This window comes from Polyodon spathula, chromosome 9, assembly GCF_017654505.1.
Source record: "Polyodon spathula isolate WHYD16114869_AA chromosome 9, ASM1765450v1, whole genome shotgun sequence".
Taxonomy (NCBI): domain Eukaryota; kingdom Metazoa; phylum Chordata; class Actinopteri; order Acipenseriformes; family Polyodontidae; genus Polyodon; species Polyodon spathula.
Window position 1 is genome coordinate 50,265,016 of NC_054542.1, and position 27,841 is coordinate 50,292,856.

The 27,841-nt window shown below is 40.3% G+C and overlaps 2 protein-coding genes across 2 annotated transcripts in view; one reads left to right on the top strand and one right to left on the bottom strand.

The window, feature by feature from the left end:
- Window positions 1–4,892, top strand: part of LOC121321006 (sodium/hydrogen exchanger 7-like) — a 45,116-nt gene extending 40,224 nt beyond the window's left edge. Inside the window, exons 15-16 of the mRNA XM_041259895.1 lie at window positions 355–460; window positions 2,895–4,892. Of these exons, the coding sequence (XP_041115829.1) occupies window positions 355–460; window positions 2,895–3,134 (346 nt within the window). The 3' untranslated portion in view covers window positions 3,135–4,892. The remainder of the gene's footprint in view (window positions 1–354; window positions 461–2,894) is intronic.
- Window positions 4,893–11,950: 7,058 nt separating this feature from the next.
- LOC121321007 (carbohydrate sulfotransferase 7-like) lies at window positions 11,951–19,021 on the bottom strand. Its single transcript, XM_041259896.1, has 2 exons — window positions 17,658–19,021; window positions 11,951–13,188 (listed from the first exon to the last, which is right to left on the bottom strand). Exon 1 carries the CDS (start codon window positions 18,930–18,932, stop codon window positions 17,703–17,705), a length of 1,230 nt encoding a protein of 409 aa, XP_041115830.1. The 5' UTR covers window positions 18,933–19,021; the 3' UTR covers window positions 11,951–13,188; window positions 17,658–17,702.
- Between the last annotated feature and the right edge of the window lie 8,820 nt (window positions 19,022–27,841).

Sequence of the window (27,841 nt, forward strand, 5' to 3'; positions counted from 1 at the left end):
AGATTGATTTGGAACATAGACTGCATAGGTTGAAGGTCCACATTCGAGATCCTTTACTAGCAATTAGAAACATGTTATTGGGCGATCGGGTCAAAGGAAATCACTGTCTCCTCTTTCTAATGAAGTAGAATTCCTGCTGTTTGTTTACTACATCCAGCCATTATTTTAAGGTGTATTTTAATGAAATTCGTTCATTTTTTTGAGTGCAAAATCAGTCCGAACCCACGTGAAGAGGAAAGTAACTGAAGTGCTTTTATTTCCAGTTATCAAACTGATTGTTTATTTATTTTAAGTTCCGTCTGAGTCTCAGTTGTTCTTTTTGAAAAGTTCATGTCCTTGATTGTGGAATTTCAGTTACCTGAAGCCGATCTTGACGCACAGCGGCCCCCCCCTGACTGCCACTCTGCCGGGATGCTGCAGTCCTCTAGCTCGGTGCTTGACCAGTCCGCAGGCCTACGAGGTCAGTTGTCATGAAAGGGGTGTCGACAGATTCAAAAACTGCTTGATAGGCTGGGTTGTACTGAATATTTCTATAAACATACACCCTAAAATACCTTTAGTTGTACTAAAAGAAACTCATTCATTTTTTACTAGAAGTCTTTTGTTTTTTTCAACATTTTCAAAGTCAGAAATTTCTTTCAGTTTTTCTAAGTTCAATGCTGTTGAGTGTTTATAGGTTACTAGCTGAAGTACCCGGGGTTGCCTGAAGAAATTCAGTATTTCATGCATGACAATTTGGGGAACAGTAGCCTTATGGTTTCCTGTAAGTTTACCAATCTTGGGTGTCGAACAATGCTCTCTGACCCCTTTCCCTTTTTCTTTTATTCCATTTTTAATTTTTTTTTTAATTTTTGTTCTTTATTTTTTGGTTTTGTGGGTGTCTTTAATTTGAGAAACATGGCTACTGTAGTGATCCAGCAATGGGATTACTAAATAAAAGTACACAGCCCTCGATCTTCCCCTGGATGAAAGAGGAGGCCATGCAGAGTTTGGCTGCACTGGCTCCTGTGGGGTCCCAATGCATAAAGGAACAGACAGACAGACAAACTTTCTTCTTTATATTTCAAGATGAATGTTTCCAAAATTGTGAACTGTACCCCAGGGTTTTACTAGAGGATTGGTTAGCCACAGCGTGTGTAGATAACAAGCTCAGGTGTCTCTTAGTAAAACCAGGAATGGCTCAAACTGCTTCCTGTCCCTGTGGTGGGAAGAGGTCACAGCTGGAGCAGGTAAAGGCGCTTTGCGTGGAGTGCGGGATGCTCCCTATAGCCTGGAAGTCGCCGATTCGAGTCCAGGCTATTCCACTGCTGACTGTGGACGGGAGTTCCCAGGGGGTGGCGCACAATTGGTCAAGCTCCGCCTGGGGGGGAGGGGGTGCTTAGGTCGGCCAGGGTCGACGCTGTAGCTCTGAGGTGGCTGCATGCTGGGCCTGCAGAGTGAAAAGAAGCGGACGGCTGATGGCTCACGACTAGGAGGACGCGTGTGTCCGTCTTCGTCTCTCCCGAGTGCGGCGGTGGCAGCAGTGAGCCGGATTGAAATATAAACAGTAATTGGGCTTACCAAATTGTGGAGAAAATGAGAAAAAATAATTGCCTATTCCAAATTTAAAAAAAAAACAAACGCAGAAATTGAAACATGAATCCGGTGCTGCTGTTTGGTGCAACAGTTCAGCTTTCCATGACTGTTGAGGGATCTAATGAGACTCTCCCCATAGCGGGCCCTCAAGCATACTCATAGTTATTTTTGGCATGGTTACTTGGCTCTCCCTCGCTTCCTTTTCCTGTACAGTATTGAGAAATGACTTACTAAAGACTGAAGCAAAACATACTGAAGGTCTGGTGGCTTTAAGTGATGGAGCTCTGCTTTCCTGTAAGAGCTAGAGCTGGGAAAGAGGGTACAAACCAAACCGGGCTTGTGTGGATTGACTTTAAAATAGTGGCACAACAGTGCTGGTTTTTATTCTGTCTTGTCAAAGAGTTTATCTGCATTAGAAGCTGTTCAATTATTTCCTGTGTTCAAAAGTTTCTTATCTGCTCTGTAACCTGCCCCCAATGGAAATGTTTTTTTTTTTTTTTTAAGTAATGTACAGTACTCATTTAACACAGTGAAATATCTGAGCGATGCTTATATATACAGTCTTGTTGTTGCAGGGGGTTATTAAATATCCCCCTGCAACCCTAACTACCCAGTCCAGTGTTGAAGAAGAGCAGTAAAACAAATGATTAAATAGTTTAACATGACAGCCGTGGATTCAGAGCAGTTCACATCGCTTCACGTGAACCAGTCGCAAAACACATCCCAGTCACACAAACGACATTCGAGAATGAGTTTCCAATAGCTGACCTAGGGAGCGTTTATGTCCCACCCCAATCACTTCTGATTGGCTAGCTGTGGAAAAGGGAGATCTTCTATTGGTTACAAAAAAACAAAACAGAAATGGCTGCCAAATCAGGCAGAAGCTTTTAACATTTTAAAAACTATTTTCATATTTTAAGAACTCCCAAGTATTGCTTATTACAGTTTTACTCTTAGTATGATGCTTAAAATGTGTTCCAAACTGCACTGAAAGGAGCATTTCCTCAAGTATGTTATAAATGGATTGAGGTGGGGGGAAAGGGTCACAGTGTATCTTGAAGTGTATCTTGAAGAATTTAATGAACCAGTCAAGCAGCAAGGCTCAATCCACCCTTGCATGACATGAGGATACTACAGCAAAGTCACTCTGACACCTTCGCAAAACACAGCATATTGCAGCACGTTCAAAACCTACTGTTACTTAGCAGTACCTTTCATCTGATTCTTCACTGTCCTTCGTAACCCTGTGTGCTGGCTGTCCCATCCCCGCCCCCTGTTCTACCCCGTCCCTTCACTGCCCACTCTCTCTTTGCCCCCAGAACCAGGAGCAGCTGAGAGGCACGGACTCTGACCTGGTACTGAATGACGGTGACCTCACGCTCGCGTACGGCGACACGGCCATTACTGCCAACGGGGCCTCTGGCTCCCACTCGGCTTCCTCCGGCACGAGACCCAAGAGCACCTCCGAAGAGGCTCTGGAGCGAGAGCTCGAGATGGGGGACCCCGAGCTGATCCATCGAGGCACTCGCCTGGTGTTTCCCATTGAGGACCACGCTTGAGCTGAGCAGCGGGGACTGACTGAATGACAATGAAGAAGTAAAGGAATGCTGGTCCCAGCCAGTTAAAAACTTTCAACCTGTTTTAGAAAAGGGTAGGGTGTAAGAGAACAGCAGCATTTCATTCCCTCCAAGCTTAATGTGATAGGACTGTGGCTCATGTATATTGAGCAGTGAAGGAGATACAGTCGTTGGACTAGTAGTGACAACCTTTTTGAAAAAATATAAGAATAATGATGAAACACCCATGGGTATGTGAGTATATAAAATGAGTTCAGTGCTGTGCCTCCTCCGAGGAATGTGCTCCTGTGGGTTAGAAGGGAAAGAGGAACTGTTTAACTGAGCTAGAGACATTTCATTTACATTCAAGTGTCTGGCAGAAGAACGCATTTGTGATGTCAATCCATCCTCCTTGTTATTTTACATTGCTGCTAAAAAAAAAAAAAAAAAAAAAGACTGAGCCCTCAAAGGAGGAACACCTAGCCGGTCGTGAAGCCTGGGCTGCATTGTGAGTCTTACTGTAGTTAATCTCTGCTAACAAACTGGAAGCTCTGCAATGTAAGCATGACGCAAACCCCATTAATGTAACCCCCTTTTTAATGTAACCAGAGCTGTGGCTAATATTACATCATGTTGTTGTCGGAAACTCCATTATTGGATGTTCCAGAATGTAAGAATCACAGACATCTTCTGACCCTGCTTTTATCCCAGCAAGTTTAGTACAATGTATGTGCATTAATACAGTACAAGTCTCTGGCTAATTTACAAAGGTTTCTGTGTAATAAACCTGATCAGCTGCATACAAGAAGCATGAGCCCAGTTCTATAAAGCTTCATCCAGCGCTCTGTTGTGCAATAGCAACAACCACAAGATACAAAGGGAACCAATTGATCATGCAGCGGTCTCGGTTAAGCTTTGTCAGTCCGAGCCACCGTCTTACTGTGTTGGGTGGAGACTTGGGAAGCCTAATGCTATTGTGCACTCGCCTTCTCCATTTAAAAACCCACTGCAGTTTAAATACACTTTCAATGCATTGCAATTGGCACGTCTACTGCAGGCTTGAGTTCGACTGCTGTCAGGCTGTAACTGTGGTTTAACATCTCAAGAACTGCACTGCAATCCCAGCTGCACACTACAGTCTACAGCCACAGTGCTCTGAAACTAACTACGATCTCCAAGCTGTTTACTCCAAGACGTCCGGACGGAGAAACGCACCCAATAAAGTTACTAAACCACATATAATCAGATATAATCAAGGCAGTCTTTAATTTGAAAGTAGTCAAGGTGTTTCTGATTGGTTTTAAATTTGTAATGCCTGGTTTTTCAGATAGAAATTGCGCTAGTGACGAATTGGAGTAAACAGGTTTGAGAATCTATCCCTGTGTGGTTCTTCTGTCCTCTCTTAAGGCACTCTAGAACTGGACTGCAATCAAGTGTGACGTCATTGTGTCTTGTTCATTACATGAATATCCTGTCTTGTCCTCATATATTGCAGCGTGTTCTAGCAGCTTTTCTTTTGAACCTAGTTTTTAATAACGTTAATAATCAGTGAAGGTAAAACAGTGAGGACGAGAGCTGCATATATCTTACGAATAACAATAATTTCAGTTTGTATAGGTGTGTGTAGAAATGTAGGATTGCTAGATTTTTTATGTCTGTAAACAGTAATGTGATGTTGTTTTAATCTTATAGATAATAGAATGAATAGACCATTTTTTAACATTATTTGCCAGTAAGATCAGTACTACCTTACAAGATATACTGCAGGGGTAGTTTTCCACTTGGCTCTCTGGAAATCACTGTATATATAATCTCTATCTCTTGATGATTTATTCTTATTAACATTCATGATTTATTAAAAGTACTAGAGTTTTGTGAGGCCAAAATAATTCCAAAAGATGGGAGCTTTTGTGACAAAGTGCCTGCCCCTGTGTGTATTTTCTGTGTATGTTGCGTGTGGTGTGTTAAATGTTGGTGTATAGGCATTGGTACATGGGATATAAATGGGCCTGTGTTTCACATGTTTAAAAATGTATATTTGTATTTAGGCACGAGGATTGCACAGCACTTCACGTGCAAGTAAAAAGTAATAATATATGAGCACGGGGAATTGCACTTTATTAATTCACGTGCAGCTGTACCGCGACTCCAATTGAATGATTGATTAGCAATCGAGTCTCAGTACAGCTGCATAAAAGCAGCATGTTTTCACTCACTCGGGGTTCTGTGTTTGGTAATTGGAGAACGGGATTGGAGACGGAGGTAATAGTGAAAAATTGTATGAATAATAGTTAAAATATCTGCTCACTTGGTTTTGTGTAGTGTTAGTCCGTTTTTGTTTGTCTATTTATTTTTGCGAATGTGCCGTGTCCTGTTTGTGTTTGTTACAACCGTTTAGTTTCTGTTCTGTTTATTTATTAAATGCTGAACAAAAGCATTCGCTCAGCTCCACCAAACTCCACCTCTCTTGTTATTTTATTTCCTGGCTCTGGTCTGACGCCACCCACTCCGGCTGTCTTTGTGACAGGTTTTTAACATTTTATTTATCTGTTACACATCACTTTCATTGCTGAATATTTTTTTATATGTGGGCCTTAGAAATGTGATTAAATTCAGTGCTGTTGAAAAACCATAGACACAATTGCCCCTCTTGTGGTCAGTGGTCATTTTTATTCTCATAGAAACTTAATGGTGCCCTTGTGGTCATTTTTATTGTCTTTCATGGTAGAACTTTGTTTTCTACACCTCAGTAACATTGCTAAGTGGGCATGAATCTTGTACTGTGTGTTTATAGTAATACACTTGTGCTACAATTGTTGTTTCAAATAGCTAGTAGAAGCTGCTTCTCTTGCGGTAGCACCAATATTGTTGGAGCCAGTCGTACATTGCTATACACAACCTAATGGATTCCATCTTTTAGAAGGGGACTCCTCACGAGAGTGGAGTTTTTTTTGTCTATAGCTGCCTATACAATGTTTTGTTGTCTGGCATTCATGTGGGAACCATTAGCACCTCTCCCAACAAACAATTCCAGGAACCTTCTTATTCTGTGCTGTGTGTCACAAACCGTGTCAGTCTGTAAATATAGCAGTTCAATCTTCCTTATTGCTGATCATCAGGATGTGCAGGGAGACTTTCCTTGCTTCCTTGAGTTGTTCTGCATGTGTTCTATCTCTGTCAATAAAATCTGTACATCACGCTGGTATTTTACTTGGGGGGGCATTCCTGCAAAAGAACCAGCTCAGTGCTTTCAGCAGGATCAGTTCCATGTTCATGTGAATTATTTTTTTTAAATATCTCTCGGCCACTGCAGGGAGTGTTGTGTTTCCCATGACAATCCCTCATTATGCTTTTTGTTTCTTTTTTAATCATACCTTGAGAACAGAACCCCCTCCTTGAGGAGCTGTAATGGGCATTATAATTCACATCCCCATTGGAACTTAGCAGCAACTACACTTAGAATTTCACTGAGAGTGCAGATCTCAACTACACTTGGTCTTGAGATCTCTTAGGTGTGAAGGGAAGTCTTGAGTTCTCTTGAAGGGAGCGTGTGGAAGCATATGTCCAGGCATTAGATTTCTTCAAGCAGCATTACTGGTTCCCAGGGTTGGGGTCAATTCCTATTTTTCAATTCCAATTCCTTTTTTAAATCAATTCCAATTCAAGTTCCTTAGAAGGAATTGGAATTTATATTGTAGAGACATTTAATAATTGTTGCTATTTGTTCAACTGCTTACATTTTAAGCCAATTTTAATTGATTAACCATCACTTCAAATTAAGTAATTTGTTGCCACTGTGAGAAGCTTATTTTAACAGAAGCTGCTAATTGCAGTTTTCCCTTTCATGTGCAATAGGTTCTTGGGGAAAGGCTCCAGCTGCTTTGAATGACATGTTCTAATTCATTAAAAAGGAATGGGCAATAAAATTGAAATTGACAAATAAGAACTGACCCTGACCCTCTCAGTACCTACGCTCGAGCAAGACCCCTAAATTCTTCCTGTAAGCCTGACAGAACAGTGGCGTCTGAAACGAGCAATCCCATTGGTTACTGCTCAGGAACAAGCAATTCCATTGGTTACTGAGTTGAAACAAGCAGTCCCATTGGTTAATGCTCAGGAACAAGCAGTGCCATTGGTTACAGTGCATGTTATTTCTCTAGCAATCCTTGGTGCAGTGCATGAGGTTAAGAAACAAACACAGGTATATTTAAATGCATGTATTTGTTTTATTTCTAACAGCAATAACAGCCTCCACCCAGGGCAATGCCGGGTGAGTTTATTACCCAGCTGGACCCCCAACTCTCCCAGCAACCAGTATTCCCAAGGAAAGGCCCTGGACTTCATCACAATCACAGGCTCTCACGACTGGGAGTTAGCAAGCACTCGCACCTAAGGCTTTCATTTTAAATTACATCTTTTGTACATTAATGATATTCTAACATACAATGCGTAATTAGGGTTTTTGATTTATGTGTTTTTACCCAAACCTTTCCACTCTACTTTAAAATTCAAAAAGTAAGTTGTGTATCTCAATCACAACTGAGAAACGTGTTTAATAGTAAATTTGATTTAATTAATGGTTTTGCCTTTGACACAACAAATAAATGGGCTTTTAAATTCTAAGTCTTACCTTTTTATTTCAAATCAAAGCGACTCATCTTAATATCAATATAGTTCTGCATTCTTAAAGGAGAGTTTGAAAAGAGGGGTAAAACACTGAAAATCAGAAACCCTATACAGAATACACACTGCCTTCAAACAGTAATCAGGACACCTGGTGTGACAATACCAGTGTGCAGTATTGTTCGGTCTGAATTGCTCTTTTAGATTGCTTGCAGATGTGCCAGTTAGTACCTGTTAGTTTCTCTGATCTGGAACCCAGGCACCCAAACTGGACAGAGGAGCACCATGCTGTTCTTTTACTCTGTTCACAAACTGGGCAGAGGAGCACCATGCTGTTCTTTTACTCTGTTCACAAACTGGACAGACGAGCACCATGCTGTTCTTTTACTCTGTTCACAAACTGGACAGAGGAGCACCATGCTGTTTTTTACTCTGTTCACAAACTGGACAGAGGAGCACCATGCTGTTCTTTTACTCTGTTCACAAACTGGGCAGAGGAGCACCATGCTGTTCTTTTACTCTGTTCACAAACTGGACAGAGGAGCACCATGCTGTTTTTTACTCTGTTCACAAACTGGACAGAGGAGCACCATGCTGTTCTTTTACTCTGTTCACAAACTGGACAGAGGAGCACCATGCTGTTCTTTTACTCTGTTCACAAACTGGACAGAGGAGCACCATGCTGTTCTTTTACTCTGTTCACAAACTGGACAGAGGAGCACTATGTTGTTCTTTTACTCTGTTCACAAACTGGACAGAGGAGCACCATGCTGTTCTTTTACTCTGTTCACAAAATGGACAGAGGAGCACCATGCTGTTCTTTTACTCTGTTCACAAACTGGACAGAGGAGCAGCATCGTTCTCTATTTCAGCAGTTCACAAACTGGGGGCTGTGAGATGGCCCCAGCCCATGCAGAAATAATTTCTCTGAAGTGACATTGATGTCTGACAAAGCTGTGCTTTTTCTCAGTCCGTACCAATCCGGGCTGGAGTGAGACCAGCGATCAAAGCTCCAGGGCTGAATGATTGGAACACTGCTTTGTGTTGTTGCTGTACAATGGGAGCATTCAACCAGAGCTGTAACTTACCACACGAATCCCAGGAAACAGGATTTGGAATATCAATTAAAGCCAGTGGCAAAACAGTTGCTATTGTTACATAGTCATCCCGATCTTTTATTTATATATATATATATATATATATATATATATATATATATAATCTCAAAACGCTGAGTGTAAATTCATTTTTTACAGACATTGACTAGCCTTTTTTCATGTTTTACAAGGAGCTTGATTAGTCACAGCTAACAAGCTCAGGTGTGTCTTATTAAACTCATAGTAAAACTAGGAATGGATTAGACTGTTGTGCACCTTGGAATATACCTCATTTCTGATGATTGATAATTAAATCTACAATTCAGAATAAAATAAAGTATTAAGTAAAGGTTGTTTTATAATAATTTTAGTTCACAACTCTCTTAAAACAAGTTACTATCTGTAATTAGAGGTACCTGTAATCTTGGTGCACAGATTCCTAGCTTCTGCACTGTGGGTGTAACATCTTGCGGGATGCCATTTAATAGAAATTATGTTAAAATTGTCTGAAGCTATTGTTCTTTGATACTATAAAAGTTCATCCTTAAATCCTAGAAAGGAGAGACATGTTTCACAGAATGGAAACCTGTAATGCTGAACGTATTCCAGCTGTAGAGGCTGTGACCGAAGATAGTCTGCTCCTGCATTATTGTTACAAGAAACCTTTAAATGGCTGAATGACACTGGTCTTTTTTTTTTAAGCTTAAGGATGTCAAATGTCTCAAAAAGCTGCACGGTAAGTGATTGCCTGAGTGAAACTTGTGGCGTTAATTGCTCACTATAGGTCTGTACACACTACTTCCTTGAGCAGTAATCTTCCACTAAGACGTTCTGGGCACCCAAGATAACAGCAGACACGTAGAAACAGGAGCTGCATGACATTGTTGCTTTCATTGATAAGAGGTTTTGCCCTTTTGGAGGCTCTATCTTTCTCTCTCATGCATACACGGTATCTGACGTGGCTCTCTCATTCTCCCTTTCATGTGCAATATGTCTTTGGGAAATGATAAAGCTTCCATGCTCCACCAAAAAAAAATACATTTAGGGTTTATCTAAATAAGTAGTGTCCATACATGACAGTATATTGTACTGTACATTAAAACATGTCCAGAAAAAAATCGAGGTTAAATTCCACTTTGTATTGGGTGGGTGAGGAGGGGTGGCTGTGATGCACACCTCTATAATTGTATAGGTGGGGTTCTGTGCTACAGTGGAATAACCCACATGGTTTAGGTTCTTAAGAAATGCACATCTGTGTTATCAGAACTGGAAAAAACCTACTGTCTAAAAAAAAAAAAAAAAAAAGTAGCTTGTTCCATTTTATTAATGCTACAAAATCTGCATTTGCACACAATTTAGTTCTAGAAAAGTGAGAACTTTTAAAACCTACATTTCAGTGTAATACTCAGCAGTCATCAACACATGTTCCTCTCTTGAAACATAACAAGACATGTCAGGATTCTGTACTGGTTCAACCAAAACATTAGAAAGAGCTGCCACAACACTGCCAAAAGGGTAATCACACAGAGGCAGAAAGGGCCTGGTTTGACAAGCTGGGTCTGCAAGGAGTTTCAGTTGTTCTGAAGGGATATTTGACAATCTTTACAGCCAGCCCTTAGGGTATAGAATTCCAGTCGCTCTCCAGAACGCCTTAGAAAAGCTTACCACTTTTTCTATGCTTTTCCCCATGGTTATATATGTGTTTACCCTGGTTTGCCATGTTTATTAATATGCCTTTCTGGGATTTAGAATGCTTGCCTGTGCTTTACCATGCTTTCAGTGCTTTATTAAACTTTGCTGTGCTTTTACTGTGGGAAATGGATCTGGGATGGTCTGTAAAGGATGCAAAAGTACCAACAGAGCATAAATTATCTAACAGAGTCAGGTTAGCTGTCTGGCTAACGTCACTTAACCTGACCTGCAACAGAGACAGTCAGCATGGTTTTAGGAAAGGGAGATCATGTCTAACTAACCTGCTTGATTTTTTTGAGGATGCAACATCGATAATGGATAATTGCAAAGCATATGACATGGTTTATTTAGATTTCCAGAAAGCTTTTGACAAAGTCGCGCATAAAAGATTAATTCTCAAACTGAACGCAGTAGAGATTCAAGAAAACACATGTACATGGATTAGGGAGCGGTTAACATGCAGAAAACAGAAAGTACTGATTAGAGGAGAAACATCAGAATGGAGTGTGGTAACCAGCGGTGTACCACAGGGATCAGTATTAGGTCCTCTGCTATTCCTAATCTACATTAATGATTTAGATTCTGGTATAGTAAGCAAACTTGTTAAATTTGCAGACGACACAAAAATAGGCACAAATAGTGGCAAACACTGTTGCAGCAGCAAAGGTCATTCAAAATGATCTAGACAAGATTCAGAACTGGGCAGACACATGGCAAATGACATATAATAGAGAAAAGTGTAAGGTACTGCACGCAGGAAATAAAAATGTACATTATAAACATCATATGGGAGATACTGAAATTAAAGAAGGACTCTGTGAAAAAGACATAGGAGTTTTTGTTGACTCAGAAATCTCTTCATCTAGACAATGTGGGGAAGCTATAAAAAAGGTCAACAAGATGCTCAGATACATTGTGAAAAGTGTTGAATTTAAATGAAGGGAAGTAATGTTAAAACTGTACAATGCACTAGTAAGACCTCATCTTGCATATTGTGTTCAGTTCTGGTCACCTCGATACAAAAAGGAAATTGCTGCTCTAGAAACAGTGCAAAGAAGAGCGACCAGAATTATTCTGGGTTTAAAAGGCATGTCATATGCAGACAGGTTAAAAGAATTGAATCTATTCAGTCTTGAACAAAGAAGACGACTTGGCGACCTAATTCAAGCATTCAAAATTCTAAAAGGTATTGACAATGTCGACTCAAGGGACTTTTTCGAACTGAAAAAAGAAACAAGGACCAGGGGTCACAAATGGAGATTAGGCAGAGGGGCATTCAGAACAGAAAATAGCAGCCACTTTTTTACACAGAGAATTGTGAGGGTCTGGAATCAACTCCCCAGTAATGTTGTTGAAGCTGACACCCTGGGATCCTTCAAGAAGCTGCTTGATGAGATTCTGGGATCAATAAGCTACTAACAACCAAATGAGCAAGATGGGCCAAATGGCTTCCTCTCGTTTGTAAACTTTCTTATGTTCTTCTGAAATACTGCCCACATGCTGCTGTTACAGTGTTACTCTTTTATTGGGCCAGCTAATGTAAATGTACAGCTTGAAATGTCAGTTCTCCAGTTTTTCAAAGCTGATTCTGGAAGCACAAGCAATCTGACCCTAGTTCTATACTCTTTCCTACTCGTGGATAAAACATTAAACTAAACTCTTATTTTGAAATAAGACTCTTCGTGTTACACTAGGTACAGTACAATGGAATAACAGCTTCATTTCAATAATGGGGTCATTCTTTTTGTGGATGTAAATAGCACTTTACTGGATCACATGAATATTTTTTGTATTGCTTCACATTTTAATTGGTTACAGCTTTTCAGTTCTGCCCCTTCAGAGCTGTCCCTTGGGCAAATACTGCCTTTCTGCTCTTTTAATATGAGACAAACAGTGCTTCTATTCAGCTGTTGCAGTAATAACAGTTACAGACTATTGGGCCATTGCAAGCTGTGGCGGCGGTGCTCCTAGTTCTCACTGTCCAATGTGAGGTGTCTCTACCTGCTGTAAGGGTTCATTGGTCTGTGCTTACTGGTTTCCTACAACGATAGTGTCAAATGACTTTACATTTAGCAAGTTTAAAACATAAAAAAGGGGGCTGGCCCTTTTCTACTTAAAACCTTGCTTCGCTTGTGCTGGGCAAAAAAAAAAAAAAAAAAAGACAAAACCGCCACCTGCATGGAATAAAGCTGTGCCCCAGGCACTGTATCATCTTCCCTCCCCCTCTCTTAAGGGCTAGAGAAAGGATTATAAAAATCGAAATGCTGCATACAGTTGTGTTGCTGTAAACAGAGAGAGGGAGAGGGAGGCAGTCTTTCTTATTCCAGGACAGGTCTTTAAGTCCATAAGTGTTTGAATTGAACCAGTTATTCCTCTAGCCACACACTGTATCTAATCATTTTAAATATACCTGGCCCAGCAATATTAAACCTGTGGTAGGTTGGCCCCTCCAGGACTGGATTTGAAAACAGCAAATATTTTGACTTGAAAGTTCCTTTCCCCAGGCTGCTGTGCAGGGCAGTAGGGCAGTAGAGCAATCTCCAGCTGTCCTATACTTGCTCTTCTCTTCTGTCTACCTCTGGGCATGGTGAATCAGTGATGACGTACAGTAGCTTGTGCACTTTGTTCTTTTCAATGTCAGTTTCCTGGAAAAGCAAAGTGAAGAAGTACAGTTCATGAAATCGTACAGTATTTGTACAATACCGATGTGCCATTTATGTTTGTACTGTAACTGTAGGTACTAATAATGGGTTAAGACTTCTGCTACCAGAGCAGTCTCATCATAAGCCTGCACAAAATGGAGGTGGAGTGACAGCTTTTGAGTGCTGAAAAGCATATGGCCGGTGTATCTAAGGCTCCCTTTTAAAACCTTTTCCTTCTGTGTTGCTTTTTACTGTATTTTTCTGCCTTGCTACGTGAACAGATGCTCATTTTGAAAGCCTCACTGCCAACTACATCCAGTCAGAAAAGCAACATATAAACAATATCCCAATTAATACCATTTCATAACGGTGATATTCAAGTGCCTTCACGGATGGGTTGTCATAAGTTAATTACAGCCACCCCAGGAATGAGCAGCAGCAGGTCTCCACAAATCGCTTAGCAACCAATCCTCTTGTTTCATTAAACAGTGTAGCAAGCTAGCTCTTTAAACAAGCTGTGTTTCGGTATGGGGCTGGAGAGCAAGTAGAAAAAGCATGGTGCTGCTGGCTGTTACACAAGATAGGAACACTGTGCTTCTACTGCAGAAATCCTCAAGAACAGGACCTGAAAAACTACTGCAATAACACAAAGCTCATTGCTTACTTATCCCAGCTCAATTATTGCTTCTGTAACATAATCAGTGTTAATGGAGTGAATTGAACCCTGAAGTAGAAAGGTATATCAGCAGTATACTGGTCCTAGTTTATCAGCAGTATACTGGTCCTAACCCTTGCAGGATGGCTACCCCTCTGCTGCATATCTTCATCACAATGTGAATGTTCACACAGGTCTGCCAGGCTTGTGTGTTGTGTTACAGGGGAGCCTGTTGGCATCTCCGTCTTAATATCCTGCAGATCTCATTCCTTTGCCATGCCTGACTTTGGCAGAGACTCACAAGGTGAGAGAGGGCTGTGATTGAAAGCACACAGACTCAGGGAAAATTTCATCTGCTGCTCAGCGGCTGGCACAGCCTCAGCAGTCCCGAGAGCGACTGGCAGACTCACGGTCTAGTGAACTCTGCAGTAAGTCTGTCTGCTCTGCAAACGCAGCCTGGCTCCTTTAGCGGGGAGGACAGGTTTATGGACTGTGAACCTGGAGACTTGGGTTCCATCCTTAGTCACTAAATTCTCAGTACTGTGTTAAGGACATTGATGTGTCTTACGCCTGTAAAGTGGAATTTAAATTCAGTAGTGGAAAACTAAGGCAGCTATACTAAAGTGGTTTTCCTGTACATTCACTTCACAAGTAAACTGTTACTATATAAAGAAAACCTGGTGTCCTGCAATGCATGCTACAATAAACCAATTCAACTCACAAGTACTACAAAGCAGACAGTGTGAATTATTCAAACTAAAGTTAAACTAAAATGCATTTGCCTATAATAAAAACCTGATCTGCATACTGCATTTTATTTGCCCTCAGAATACAAATAGGTTCCTCATTTGTATGTATGTATTTATTTACTGGTGCTTGTGAAACAGAGACAGGAGAGCTTCCCCTCACAGACCTGCAAACGACTCCAAGGTAAACCGTGAACTGAAAGAGTCTCCTGGGTAAAACTGGGGCAAACCAACACCCCTTGGGACAGTAAAGTTCCCTACTCTCACCTTACAAGAACCAGTGTCTCTGTGGCTGGGGATGAGGAGGGCCAGGGAGGCTCTCAGTCAGCTGCATGGTGTTTACCCTGCACGTGCCTCTCATCCTGACCTGGGAACCCCCTCACACTCCCCTGGCAGCATGTAGGGCAGGCCAGTCATGCCAGACTGTCGGAAAGGTTTTGTGAAGTGGACTCTCTTCACTTGTCTCGTGGTCTGTAGCAAGGCCTCCAAAGGTTAAACTGCATGGAATGTCATTATTCATTTGTGTGTGTATCGATTCCATCCCCTTTCTCTTCCCCTGTTCCAGGCATTTCACAGTTTCCTTCTATAGTTCCATAGTTCTAAACACCACAGTGTGCATCCTCTCTGCCTTACCTGCTTGGGGGGGAAAAAACCCACCCTGAACCTAAATCACCAGCAAATCAACTGACACGCCACACAGCGGCACATACTGCTTTTATTGTGTCAGCTTCAGGCTCAACTCCTGTTACACAGCCCTAGAAATACATTCATAAATAAATAAAAACACAATACAATAAAATAAAACCTCAATTTAGCATGTTCTGGCAGAGCTTGTTCACTATTGTAAGGAATGACCCCTGGGCCAGACAGTGACTCTCTAATAATTAGGTGCGATGACCCTGCTGTTGTGTGTGAACGTGTGACTAGCTCGACCACTGTTAATCCAAAGGGCGCCACACTGCGTATTGTTATTTGAAGAGGGGTCTGAACATTCCTTGTCAAGGCTGGTTTCCATAGGGGTTTGCAATTGCTTTTCACCACTTGTTCATCTGTACCACAGTCCTACAGCGGTAGCTGGAAGCATGGGCACTTCAGAGTTCCTTTCTTTTGTATTGTGTAGTGTGATAGTGTGTTTTAAGTCAGGTATAACATACAATGCATACTCATTTAGGGCCAAAAAACTGAAAAACATTAAAAACAGCCGAATGTTTAACTGCTTTATCGTTTGTTCCTTTTGTTTACTGTATTTTTGTATAATTTCTAGAATATTTTGTTTCCTTCCTCTCCAGACAAACTGTAACAAAGTAACAATATTTTAAAACAGAAGTGAAAACTTTTTTTTTTTAAATAACGAAAACTTTAAATAAAAAACTCAGAAGGATTTGATCTCAGTGTAATAAGGATTAAGTGGAAATCCCAGTTCTGTGTCTGCATATGGGGCTATGATGCAAATGTATGCTTTCAATTCAGTAAGTAGGTGATGTATTCATACACACACACACACACACACACACATATATATATTGGTAATATGTGTATAATAACACTGTAGATTCTAAATGTACACACCCAAGGGGCTGAGCCACAAAGAATGCTGCTGTACAGCTACAGTACCTGCACTTACAAACACAGCCAGCCCCAGCACTGTACACTGCTCTGTACCTGATGATGCACCATTTAATTCAGGGGTGAAACACATGCTCTCTTAATGGACTTGCAAGTGTTTTTCAACCCTGTTAGGAGAGTGCAGTGAGGCAGCGCTCCTCCCCTCCCTCCTGAAGCATTCCTCAGCGCTCTGTTAACGCGTGCTCTTGGTACTGTCTGCAGCATGGGGAGGCTATATACTGGAAACGCTGTTATATTCTGGGCATGGAAATATTGAGCAGACTGCGTGTATAAAACCTTTTAAGGTAAACCAAATATTATAACTAATAGAGAAGTTTAAAAGAAAGAAAAATACAGATATTACCTTTGATTTGCGCTACATATTGTAGAAGTTTGCAACATTTCAGGTGGCTTGGTAATGTCTGGGTTAGAGACTGGTGCGCGATTCAGGAAGCACGTCTTCGATCTGTGGCGCACATAGCGGGAGTGGAAAGGGAGGCTTGAGGACTGATGTAATTCTGAGACGCGTAACTCGCTCATCCTTGACTTGGTATCTACTCTGTTTAGTGACGACAACGGAAACTAGTAATCTGGCCATGTCAATACTTAGACTAAACATATTTCTAAACAGTTTCCTCCTGCTTGCCCCACATTCTCACAAATTGACGCGCCGACCTGATGGTAGTGTTATGTGGAGAACCACAGCAAGCTGCAGTAATGCTGGTGTGTTTCTCTATATATATAAACACACACATACACACAAACATTAACTGAAATTTAGGAATCAGAAGATGGTTAGACTAACGGACACTGATAATAATAATAATAATAATAATAATAATAATAATAATAATATAATAATAATAATAATAATAATAACCAGTAGAGTACTGCGGAATGTGCAGAAGGTAGAATGTATTTATTTAAGACATGTCATACAATTCCACACAGCGCAGCGCTGCAACGTATTTTTCTACCACAGTATAATTTAATGTTCGTGACGTGTTTTAATGTTGTTTTAATGTTTAATGTTGTTTTAAAGGTGAATAAACACATAAGCCTCTCAGAAAATATTCCCCTGGCTATGTCCTTTTTTTGCCAAGTGTGGTACTTTTTTTTTTTTAATTTGTTTTTATTTTTCACAGTTTATTCGGAAAGCACTGTATGGTATGTACACTGAAACTGTAAGAAATAATGTGTTTAAGAAAAAGAAATCGCAACAGATGATAAACCCATTATAGAACATAGACTATAGGCCTGTACGTTACCCTATAATGTTAATTGTGTTTATGTTTTGTGCGTCTAAAGTTGGCTATATTATCAAACAATTAAAATAAACCCTAAACTGTTTATAAATAATGTGTTGCATATCCTAATGCCTACCTAACCGTATAAGTATGCATGTATGTATGCTGCAATGCTTGGGAAGAACACGCAATGCTTTAAAACAACACGCATTTGTTTACCTTGCTTTTGTTTCTTTGAAGTCTTTCTGTTGTCTCCGTGTTTATTTAATGATACACTAACAGGCTCAGGACCTCGCTGCAATAAGCCTCGACCTGACGGACCTGCTCCAGACTCAACCGCTCTCTCCAAGCATGTATGGCCTCCTTGGCATCCCTTGAAGAGATCAGAAAAGGTTTATCCGAAGGGTAATTATCACCCCGTGTCATATTGAGCACAAAGTTTTCAATGGCTGGTAAGAGGGTGAGGTTGGAGAAGCGGAACAGACTCTGCAATTGCTTAACGGGATGCAATACGAGGTCCTCGTAGCGGAGACTAAGGTAATTCCGCGTCACCCATCGGGGTGCACTCCTGATGAGCAGAAGGTCTTTAAGCCAGCTTTCGCAAATCACCTCCATGGCGCTGGACACGTAACTGTCAGCGCGCTGCGACCTGTTGGGCACCAACATCCTCTTGTGTTTGTCCGAGCGCTGCTTGCTCCTCAGCACCTGGATGCTCTCTCGCACCAGCGCCTGTTTCGATTTGAGCCTTGAGTTGTGCACTGCCCGGGGGTCCCGGAACAGCTGAATGACCTGCAGGTTGAGAGAGGGGTCCTGCATCAGGGGCACGAGAACCCCGAGGTCCAGAACGCGCACGTCTTTGATGACGACGACGGGGTACTTTCTGCACTCTCGTTCCAGAGACTTGATGTCCCTCGCCGGACACTTCTGGCAAGCCGACTCGTTTATCAAGCCAATTTCGTCCTTTTTGTACGCGGGGCACAGAGGCTCCGAACAGATCACCTTGTTTTTTTTCCAGCCGAATATGCTCGAAGTGGTGAGGTTCTGGGTCGCCGTGTACAGTTTTAAGACGGAGAAGTCGCATCGGAAAAGCGAGCCAAGCATGTCTCGCAGTGCCCCTTGGAGGCTCTCCGCGTCCCCGGGGTACAGGGTTTGCCACATGTGCCACATCGGCTCGTACAAATAAAACACATCGGGATGCTGGTTGAATAATTCCCCTAAAAAAGAGGAGCCTGTCCTCCAGGTAGCATGCAAATAAATGAACGTTTTTGTCTTGCCTCCGTTGCCGTTTTCCTCCGACATACCGGTTTCGTTGCTGGCTTTCTCTTCTATATTCCACAACCCCATAGAGTTCTCCAAATCTGGGCACCTCTGCTTCTGCAGTCCAGGTTGAAAGCGGGGGTCCGTTTTACTGTAATCCAGCACGTAGGGGATCAACAGAAGCACTACAGAGTACCCGATGATTAAAATCAAGTACTTTTTCTGCAGTCTCTTCATTTCCTTTGCCGGTGAAGGGAAGACGCGCGCATCAATGATTTAGCAGCGTCCTGTATGAACAGAGACAGCCTCTTACAGCAAACTTTCAGAGTTAAACAACAGCCGGGCGTCAGTCTCTTAGACACGCCCACGTCATTTCAAAATAACAGCCAAGTGGCGACGCTGCGCAGTTCACGTGGGCATATTACAAGAACCCCCACAATGATAATCATGATTTCCATTCGGTATGAAGGTGTGTTCATTGATTTGACAGCGGAAGAAATGGAAACAGAGCATTGCACCCACTATAATTAATGAGGAGGCACAACCAAAAAGAGTATATCATGTACATGGAAGCGTATGCATGCTGTTAGAAATGTTGTGTAATGCAGTTTTATATTCTGACCCATGCAGAATCTAAACTCAGTATAATAAACTTTTTTTTTTCTTTGTATAAAGGAACAAGCACGTTCCTAAAACATGTTCCTACAAAACACAAATGAGAAGAATGAGAAGGACTGCTATATTAGGCGTCAGTGTGAATCTCATTATATAAAAACTCGTGACGAGATGGACACAGGAGTCCCAGTCTCGCCAACAGTACGTTCTACAGTGAAGTTGTATTTTGTCCTAAGATTCTTAGGCAGTGCAACGTAGGTCTAATAAAGTTCAACCCACGTGCATGTCCAAAACAATTCTGTTTGAAAAACAGTTAATAGGACTGTTTACATAGGGATTCATTTTCACTTAGGCCAATTGTGCCACCTATATCAACACCCACAGTAGAGTGTACAAAAGAAGATCCATTACTGTTTGAGTACTAATACCGTTGAAATGATGTATCCCTCTCTGAAGGTGCACTTGTGTTCTTGCATTGTTTCATGTTGTGGGTCACGTCCACTGAATGGCACTTTTGTACTTCAGAAAGCATATTGTGTATATTTGCACTATTGTAATAAAAGGTGCTTTTGTTTGTAAGACAGTAGATGCATTGTAATGAATGCAAGTGCGTCATCAATCACGGATTGATCTGCCCTCCTTTGTCCCCTGTCATTATCTTCAGGTAATGAAGCGAATCAGTAAAACTTCCACTTGCTTGGTAGAATGATAGACTGTGATATCGTCTCCTAATTGCTTTTAAAAAGGGAAAATATACAGTACTGTGCAAAAGTTTTAGGCAGGTGTGAAAAAATGTTGTAAATTAAGAATGATTTCAAAAATAGACATGTTAATAGTTTATATTTATCAATTAACTAAATGCAAAGTGAGTGAACAGAAGAAAAATCTAAATCAAATCCATATTTGGTGTGACCACCCTTTGCCATCAAAACAGCATCAATTCTTCTTGGTACACTTGCACAAAGTCAGGAATTTTGTAGGCATATAGTCAGGTGTATGATTAAACAGTTATACCAAACAGGTGCTAATGATCGTCAATTCAATATGTAGGTTGAAACACAATCATTAACTGAAACAGAAACAGCTGTGTAAGAGGAATAAAACTGGGTGAGGAACAGCCAAACTCAGCTAACAAGGTGAGGTTGCTGAAGACAGTTTACTGTCAAAAGTCAAACACCATGGCAAGACTGAGCACAGCAACAAGACACAAGGTAGTTATACTGCATCAGCAAGGTCTCTCCCAGGCAGAAATTTCAAGGCAGACAGGGGTTTTCAGATGTGCTGTCCAAGCTCTTTTGAAGAAGCACAAAGAAACGGGCAACGTTGAGGACCGTAGATGCAGTGGTCGGCCAAGGAAACTTACTGCAGCAGATGAAAGACACATCATGCTTACTTCCCTTCGCAATCGAAAGATGTCCAGCAGTGCCATCAGCTCAGAATTGGCAGAAAACAGTGGGACCCTGGTACACCCATCTACTGTCCGGAGAAGCCTGGTCAGAAGTGGCCTTCATGGAAGACTTGCGGCCAAAAAGCCATACCTCCGACGTGGAAACAAGGCCAAGCGACTCAATTATGCACGACAACACAGGAACTGGGGTGCAGAAAAATGGCAGCAGGTGCTCTGGACTGATGAGTCAAAATTTGAAATATTTGGCTGAAGCATGCAACAGTGAAGCATGGTGGAGGTTCCTTGCAAGTTTGGGGCTGCATTTCTGCAAATGGAGTTGGGGATTTGGTCAGAATTAATGGTCTCCTCAATGTTGAGAAGTACAGGCAAATACTTATCCATCATGCAATACCATCAGGGAAGCATCTGATTGGCCCCAAATTTATTCTGCAGCATGACAACGACTCGAAACATACAGAGAATTATCTTCAGCGTAAAGAAGAACAAGGAGTCCTGGAAGTGATGGTATGGCCCCCACAGCGCCCTGATCTCAACATCATCGAGTCTGTCTGGGATTACATGAAGAGAGAGAAGCAACTGAGGCTGCCTAAATCCACAAAAGAACTGTGGTTAGTTCTCCAAGATGTTTGGGCCAACCTACCTGCCAAGTTCCTTCAAAAACTGTGTGTAAGTGTACCTAGAAGAATTGATCCTGTTTAAAAGGCAAAGGGTGGTCACACCAAATATGGATTTGGTTTAGATTTTTCTTCTGTTCACTCACTTTGCATTTTGTTAATTGATAAATATAAACTATTAACATGTCTATTTTTGAAAGCATTCTTACTTTACAGCATTTTTTCACACCTGCCTAAAACTTTTGCACAGTACTGTACATCTGAAAAAACAACCATGAGATGCTTCACAATCAAATTCTGTCTTGGCTCCTATGGTGCTTCTTGTCCTGTAGTTGCAGGTGGCTGATTTGGCAGCAGGTCTACTATAGTTGATCTTGCACGACAGCACAGCATATACAGTTAGCGTTGTTACTTTTATCACGCAACAAACCTAAAGGCTGAGTTTGGTGCTGCACATTGACATCAGAAAATATTATATACGAGGAGGATCAATAATACCACTTCATTGTCAATTATCTTCTATTTTAAATGAACACATTATTGCTCTATGCTATCAATCAATCTGAATTTCTAAAGCAATATTGATGCTGAAATTGTAATAGAAATGCTCTTTCACTATTTGTGTGACTTTTAGACGTTCCTGCAGAATACTTTGCAATGTGTGAGTCTGGGAACATGCCTACTAGTTTTGCTGAACTAGTCACAAAGGCCTGTAAAGGTCTCTGCATATGTAACTCTCTTAATCTCTGTTTTTTCCTTTGGTAACAGAAGTTATTATTTGAAGCGCTGATTTTCGGAGCGTCGCTGGCTTTTTGATGTTTTTGTGACCTCTTGTGCTTACCACAAGCACCATGCTTGATCCCCTCAACCACCGTCTTGCATACTTTACAGAAAGTATGCCTTTCCAACATTGCTTAGAATTATGTGAGAGTATGTTGTTACCCAAGAAGCTTGACATTTGCATGTATATTTGCATTCAAATTTGCATTCATAAGTGAAAGACTACAATTTAGCAGATGTGCTCATCACACGACATGCAAATGCATGCCTGCCACAGAGGTCCTAAACCTTGCTCTCTACAGACAGGGAGTAAGGGAGAGTTGACACGTTTGGAAATGAGGAATACGTTGGATTATACTGTATTCAAATCTGCTAATGCTCAGTATAGAGACACTGTGGCTGTCCAGGTCTGGTTTTGATCTTGATCTTGTTCCTGTTTTTATTTTTATTTTATCTTTCTCCTTTCTATGTTTTGTGTCCTATTAAATGTATTGAGTAAAATGTCCATAACCCATACACTGGGACTGCTGCCTGTACAACAGATGGACTGGGCACATCACGTGTTTGTGTAATTGCCACTTAAGAATGCACTGTGCTTCTACTAGACTGCCATCTAGTGTAGATTCAATGCAGTGCTTCTACTGGACTGCCATCTAGTGCAGATTCAATGCAGTGCTTCTACTAGACTGCCATCTGGTGTAGATTCAATGCAGTGCTTCTACTAGACTGCCATCTAGTGCAGATTCAATGCAGTTCTTCTACCAGACTGCCATCTGGTGTAGATTCAATGCAGTGCTTCTACTAGACTGCCATCTGGTGTAGATTCAATGCAGTGCTTCTACTAGACTGCCATCTAGTGCAGATTCAATGCACTGCTTCTACTAGACTGCCATCTAGTGCAGATTCAATGCAGTGCTTCTACTAGACTGCCGTCTAGTGTAGATTCAATAAAGTGCTTCTACCAGACTGCCATCTAGTGCAGATTCAATGCAGTGCTTCTACCAGACTGCCGTCTAGTGCAGATTCAATTCAGTGCTTCTACCAGACTGCCATCTAGTGCAGATTCAATGCAGTGCTTCTACTAGACTGCCATCTAGTGCAGATTCAATGCAGTGCTTCTACTAGACTGCCATCTAGTGCAGATTCAATGCAGTGCTTCTACTAGACTGCCATCTAGTGTAGATTCAATAAAGTGCTTCTACCAGACTGCCATCTAGTGCAGATTCAATAAAGTGCTTCTACCAGACTGCCATCTAGTGCAGATTCAATGCAGTGCTTCTACCAGACTGCCATCTAGTGCAGATTCAATGCAGTGCTTCTACCAGACTGCCATCTAGTGCAGATTCAATTCAGTGCTTCTACCAGACTGCCATCTAGTGCAGATTCAATTCAGTGCTTCTACCAGACTGCCATCTAGTGCAGATTCAATGCAGTGCTTCTACCAGACTGCCATCTAGTGCAGATTCAATTCAGTGCTTCTACCAGACTGCCATCTAGTGCAGATTCAATGCAGTGCTTCTACTAGACTGCCATCTAGTGCAGATTCAATGCAGTGCTTCTACTAGACTGCCATCTAGTGCAGATTCAATGCAGTGCCTCTACTAGACTGCCATCTAGTGTAGATTCAATAAAGTGCTTCTACCAGACTGCCATCTAGTGCAGATTCAATGCAGTGCTTCTACCAGACTGCCATCTAGTGCAGATTCAATGCAGTGCTTCTACTAGACTGCCATCTAGTGCAGATTCAATGCAGTGGGCCCACCCCCTCAATGAAAACGTAAACTGATTTCTTAGTGGAAGTTGTTTATGCATGTGCGAGCAAGTGCAGTGCGCGGCGTGCCTGAAAATAACCCTTCCCCCGGAGCTCATCCCTAGTCCATAGTGTTTTGACAGCGCAGCTCAGTGTACAGTACTGTCATTTTGTATGTATTATAAATGTGGCAGTGGGAGCGCAAAGGGTCTTGTGCAGGGCTAGTTGTTTTAAAAACATTGGTTCCCGGGGAGATGTCCCTATCCTCTTGGTGGGCCAGCTATATTCTCTCCTTATAGAAGCTTTGAGAGAAAGAGCATGAGCGCAGACAGGGTTAGACATACATGGAAAGGAAGAGAAGAGCATTGACTTCAGGGTCCCCAGTGGCTAACCTAGTAAAGACCATGCTTTTAACCCCGCTCATGTTGAGTTGCTTATCTGGGCTGGGAAGTGGGAATGCACAGGTAACTGTGCATTGGCCCACTAATGCACCCCTACAGGTCCAGCTGGAGACTGCAGGCTGGACCCAGGCCTCTGGGATTCAGTATCTTGGTTTTGACAGGTTGAAAGAGGCCACAGGCTTGATAGCTGGATGGAGGTCTCCCATTGATCAGCCTGACAGGTAGGTGCAGCATTCAAACTGAGCATTTCAAACAAGAGAAAGTACAGCGGCCAATGAGCTCTGTACACATTGCTTCATACTGCTGTTACGGTCTGAAAACATACATAAACACATTTCAAAATGAGCAGGATTGAACCTTTGATATTAGAACTGCACTATAATATCATACATAAACACATTTCAAAATGAGCAGGATTGAACCTTTGATATTAGAACTGCACTATAATATCATACATAAACACATTTCAAAATGAGCAGGATTGAACCTTTGATATTAGAACTGCACTATAATATCATACATAAACACATTTCAAAATGAGCAGGATTGAACCTTTGATATTAGAACTGCACTATAATATCATACATAAACAAATTTCAAAATGAGCAGGATTGAACCTTTGATATTAGAACTGCACTATAATATCATACATAAACACATTTCAAAATGAGCAGGATTGAACCTTTGATATTAGAACTGCACTATAATATCATACATAAACACATTTCAAAATGAGCAGGATTGAACCTTTGATATTAGAACTGCACTATAATATCATACATAAACACATTTCAAAATGAGCAGGATTGAACCTTTGATATTAGAACTGCACTATAATATCATACATAAACACATTTCAAAATGAGCAGGATTGAACCTTTGACATTAGAACTGCACTATAATATCATACATAAACACATTTCAAAATGAGCAGGATTGAACCTTTGATATTAGAACTGCACTATAATATCATACATAAACACATTTCAAAATGAGCAGGATTGAACCTTTGATATTAGAACTGCACTATAATATCATACATAAACACATTTCAAAATGAGCAGGATTGAACCTTTGATATTAGAACTGCACTATAATATCATACATAAACACATTTCAAAATGAGCAGGATTGAACCTTTGATATTAGAACTGCACTATAATATCATACATAAACACATTTCAAAATGAGCAGGATTGAACCTTTGATATTAGAACTGCACTATAATATCATACATAAACACATTTCAAAATGAGCAGGATTGAACCTTTGATATTAGAACTGCACTATAATATCATACATAAACACATTTCAAAATGAGCAGGATTGAACCTTTGATATTAGAACTGCACTATAATATCATACATAAACACATTTCAAAATGAGCAGGATTGAACCTTTGATATTAGAACTGCACTATAATATCATACATAAACACATTTCAAAATGAGCAGGATTGAACCTTTGATATTAGAACTGCACTATAATATCATACATAAACAAATTTCAAAATGAGCAGGATTGAACCTTTGACATTAGAACTGCACTATAATATCATACATAAACACATTTCAAAATGAGCAGGATTGAACCTTTGATATTAGAACTGCACTATAATATCATACATAAACACATTTCAAAATGAGCAGGATTGAACCTTTGATATTAGAACTGCACTATAATATCATACATAAACACATTTCAAAATGAGCAGGATTGAACCTTTGATATTAGAACTGCACTATAATATCATACATAAACACATTTCAAAATGAGCAGGATTGAACCTTTGACATTAGAACTGCACTATAATATCATACATAAACACATTTCAAAATGAGCAGGATTGAACCTTTGATATTAGAACTGCACTATAATATCATACATAAACACATTTCAAAATGAGCAGGATTGAACCTTTGATATTAGAACTGCACTATAATATCATACATAAACACATTTCAAAATGAGCAGGATTGAACCTTTGATATTAGAACTGCACTATAATATCATACATAAACACATTTCAAAATGAGCAGGATTGAACCTTTGACATTAGAACTGCACTATAATATCATACATAAACACATTTCAAAATGAGCAGGATTGAACCTTTGATATTAGAACTGCACTATAATATCATACATAAACACATTTCAAAATGAGCAGGATTGAACCTTTGATATTAGAACTGCACTATAATATCATACATAAACACATTTCAAAATGAGCAGGATTGAACCTTTGATATTAGAACTGCACTATAATATCATACATAAACACATTTCAAAATGAGCAGGATTGAACCTTTGACATTAGAACTGCACTATAATATCATACATAAACACATTTCAAAATGAGCAGGATTGAACCTTTGACATTAGAACTGCACTATAATATCATACATAAACACATTTCAAAATGAGCAGGATTGAACCTTTGATATTAGAACTGCACTATAATATCATACATAAACACATTTCAAAATGAGCAGGATTGAACCTTTGATATTAGAACTGCACTATAATATCATACATAAACACATTTCAAAATGAGCAGGATTGAACCTTTGATATTAGAACTGCACTATAATATCATACATAAACACATTTCAAAATGAGCAGGATTGAACCTTTGATATTAGAACTGCACTATAATATCATACATAAACACATTTCAAAATGAGCAGGATTGAACCTTTGATATTAGAACTGCACTATAATATCATACATAAACACATTTCAAAATGAGCAGGATTGAACCTTTGATATTAGAACTGCACTATAATATCATACATAAACACATTTCAAAATGAGCAGGATTGAACCTTTGATATTAGAACTGCACTATAATATCATACATAAACACATTTCAAAATGAGCAGGATTGAACCTTTGATATTAGAACTGCACTATAATATCATACATAAACACATTTCAAAATGAGCAGGATTGAACCTTTGATATTAGAACTGCACTATAATATCATACATAAACACATTTCAAAATGAGCAGGATTGAACCTTTGACATTAGAACTGCACTATAATATCATACATAAACACATTTCAAAATGAGCAGGATTGAACCTTTGATATTAGAACTGCACTATAATATCATACATAAACACATTTCAAAATGAGCAGGATTGAACCTTTGACATTAGAACTGCACTATAATATCATACATAAACACATTTCAAAATGAGCAGGATTGAACCTTTGATATTAGAACTGCACTATAATATCATACATAAACACATTTCAAAATGAGCAGGATTGAACCTTTGATATTAGAACTGCACTATAATATCATACATAAACACATTTCAAAATGAGCAGGATTGAACCTTTGTTATTAGAACTGCACTATAATATCATACATAAACACATTTCAAAATGAGCAGGATTGAACCTTTGACATTAGAACTGCACTATAATATCATACATAAACACATTTCAAAATGAGCAGGATTGAACCTTTGATATTAGAACTGCACTATAATATCATACATAAACACATTTCAAAATGAGCAGGATTGAACCTTTGATATTAGAACTGCACTATAATATCATACATA

Coding starts and splice junctions, on each gene's coding strand:
- LOC121321007 (XM_041259896.1), bottom strand. CDS start 18,932: ATGAAGAGACTGCAGAAAAAGTACTTGATTTTAATCATCGGGTACTCT.